The sequence below is a fragment of the Triticum aestivum genome, chromosome 4A (assembly GCF_018294505.1).
Source record: "Triticum aestivum cultivar Chinese Spring chromosome 4A, IWGSC CS RefSeq v2.1, whole genome shotgun sequence".
Lineage (NCBI taxonomy): Eukaryota > Viridiplantae > Streptophyta > Magnoliopsida > Poales > Poaceae > Triticum > Triticum aestivum.
Window position 1 is genome coordinate 733,898,580 of NC_057803.1, and position 3,197 is coordinate 733,901,776.

Sequence of the window (3,197 nt, forward strand, 5' to 3'; positions counted from 1 at the left end):
CAAAGGAAAAAGAATTAAAATGGAAACACAAAATTAAATGAAAAAGAAATCATAAAACTAAAAAAAAAAACCAAACCTTATAGTACCGGTTGGTCTTACCAACCGGTACTAAAGGGCTCCAGGCCCCTGGAGCTGGCTCGTGCCACGTGGTTTCCCTTTAGCACCGGTTCATGCTGAACCGGTACTAAAGGGGGGGGGTCTTTAGTGCCCACACTTTAGTGCCGGTTATGGAACCGGCACTAAAGGGCCTTACGAACCGGTGCTATTGCCCAGTTCTGCACTAGTGAAGCGATGTAGAAGTAACAAATCAGTTATACAAAATGATGTTAGAAAACACCAATGCAAATAAGACGTACCAAAATGAGCATCCACGTATGTATGGGCATTCAGTACACACTAATCATTTGGGATATCCGTGGTCAAGCTACGTTGCATTAATGGATTCATATAAGTAAGATGTGTGTTACTACAACAAGATCTATAGTGAGCATCTGTGTATTTGTGGAACATAGAGAGAGCATTAATATGTAGAGATCCAAATTGAGCATTCAGCATTTACTGGACACCGATAGTACACATATTGAGGACCAAAGCTGCATACTTCATTTATGATACCCCATTGCAGGCATTATAAAGAATTCTCAGCCTCATGTACATCATCTCCATCCATCCATCTCTGCAATACACATCCTTCTCTGTCTATTTTTCTCCACCTCCCTCTCAGCGCTTCAGTACTTCAAGGCTTCTAGGAAGCCCTGTAGTAATGGTAGCAATGCCAAAGACTACCATCTTCTTCTCCACCATCATCTTCATGCTTCTTTTCGCTCAAGCTAGCGGCTCTGACAGTGGCAAGCCCAAGGTGACTAAGCTCATGGTGGAAGCATGCAAGAAGGCCTCGATCAACAACCCCTACAACGAATCTCTCACGCAAGAATTCTGTTTGTCGACCCTCCAGTCGGACAATCGAAGTGCCAAGGCTAAGGACCTCCATGACTTAGTGCTCGTCACTGTCGACATCCTTAAGAGCCGAGTCGCTGCCGCTAGTGGTAAGATCAAGCAAAAGCTGCAAGATGCCAAGAAGGGAACAGTGGCAATGCACGTTCTCAGTTATTGTGAGGTGGAGTATGAAGATGTGGTGAGACGCCTCAACGTGTGCCACAGCCTGATCAAGGACTACCAAGGTGACAAGAGCGGGCAGCAGTTCTTGCATCTGCCCGACTGTGTGGATATGAATTACGGCCCTATCGTCATGTGTTGGTACGAGCTTCCAGATATGCCTGGTGCGGAGGCGCTCATCAAAGAAAACGATGAGTTGATCATGCTTGTCATCCTCAACAACGCCTTGCTAATATTGTATGATGTCCGTGATTAATATTATTTATTGTCACATCAGTACTTGAAATAATAATCATAAACCTTGTTGTGGCATAAATTTACTCGGATTTTGTGTTATTAACTTACTACATATGCACATGGATGGTTGTGAACAACTTATTTATTGAACCGAGTATTCAAGAAGGGATACTTGTAAAAGACCAGCTGGATAATTGGAACTATGATTGTCGCTCGCTTGTCTTTTCTGCTTCAAGGGTATACAACAATGCCACTGCTACTTTAATTTGGGTTGGAAAACCTAATTTTAACAGAAGAAGAAGTTCTTGACTGGCGATTCACCAAAACAGACTGAATAAAAGGGAAATGTTATAAAGGAATGGATCTTCTCCATGAGTAGTCATGTGTCAAGCGTGGATCAATAATACTAGTGGCAAGAGTCCATCTATTGTTCGATTGTTGTTCTTTGCCGTGCCATGACAGCAGCATATCCGCCGAAGTTTGTCTGTTCACCATAGAGACATGAAGTCTCACTTGACACTCATCAAGGAACTTTTCAAGGCCTTGATAGTGCACAGACCTAAGAGAAACATGTACTTTGACCTGTAGGCGACAACGGGTCGTTACATGCACGTATCCATGCATAATCATGTCCATCCATGGCCGGTGCTGACGCTGAAGCACCCTGTTGCAAGTATTCATACACGATAACACTAGTAGTTTCATGGTCGTACATACACGTAAGCAAGATCATGAAAAACGCATAATATCTTTGACTCGATCACAAGATGAAAAACACGTAAGGTTGTCTGCTTATTGATGACTTTCATTTTCCGAGTCTTGGAGACTCACGTGTCAATAATGCTCATAGGTCTAACAAAAAATTGTGGAATACTTTGAAGAAGAGCTTAACATAATATGCGAGGGTGGAGATAATAGATTGTGACTATCTGGTTGCTTGTTGATGCTCCGTGATTCATTTTGTTTAGTTGCTTGTTTTAAGGGCTCGCATTATCAAACTTGTTGAACATCCGGTGCAGATGCTTTGGTTTCTTTTATTTGTAAGTATTATATAAAGTGTTGAATTGTTATTGAAAGTTGAGCATCAAAGAAAATTGACTGAGTGCAAAAAAGGAGGGGGAAGGAGGCGAACGTGTTCGTGCTCGAGCACCCACCCGGCTGTCCACATGTCCGGACAAGTGTCCGTGGATGTTTGAGGGTGTTCATTTGATGAATAGTGTAGAATATGCCCCTTGTCTTCTAGGCATCTTTTAATGCTTAAAAATCGACTGTGATTTTTAGAAGGGGGCATACCATTATTGTAAAGGTCTATCCTTTGTAAAATAGTTGATTTAGGAATAATTAATTCTAACCTAGTACATGTTGATAATTTATCTGAAAGTTACACGAGTAAGTGCAAATTGAGAAATTCTTTGATAGTTTTGTGCATACATTTTTGAAACTCGAAAGTTGCAAGAATGTTTTGTGCAATCATGGACTTGATGAGGGGTAACTTGATCAATCCCGAAAGCCATGTAGAAATAGAAAATCGGTTATACCAAAGTATGTTTCGAACACATCAATCCAGATTTGACATATTAATGCTAGGGGATCCAAACTGAGTATCAACTTTTCTTTGTGCATTCACTGGACACTAATCTATTGGATATCCATGATCAAGATATGTTGCATTAATGAAACGATGGAAGTTAGATGTGCAGTATAAACATCATAAATAAAGGAGATCCAAATTGAGTATAAACATATTTTTCCATAGATTGGACACTAATTATATGCATATCCATGACAAACTTGCACACTTCATTTATGAAACCCAACTATATGCATTATAAAGAAATCTCAAC

At 40.7% G+C, this 3,197-nt stretch overlaps 1 protein-coding gene across 1 annotated transcript; it reads left to right on the plus strand.

The window, feature by feature from the left end:
* Positions 1 to 678: 678 nt before the first annotated feature.
* Positions 679 to 1,411, plus strand: LOC123083462 (uncharacterized). The gene has a single exon (XM_044505502.1). The coding sequence runs from the start codon at positions 764 to 766 to the stop codon at positions 1,370 to 1,372; it is 609 nt and encodes a 202-aa protein (XP_044361437.1). The 5' UTR covers positions 679 to 763; the 3' UTR covers positions 1,373 to 1,411.
* Positions 1,412 to 3,197: the final 1,786 nt, after the last annotated feature.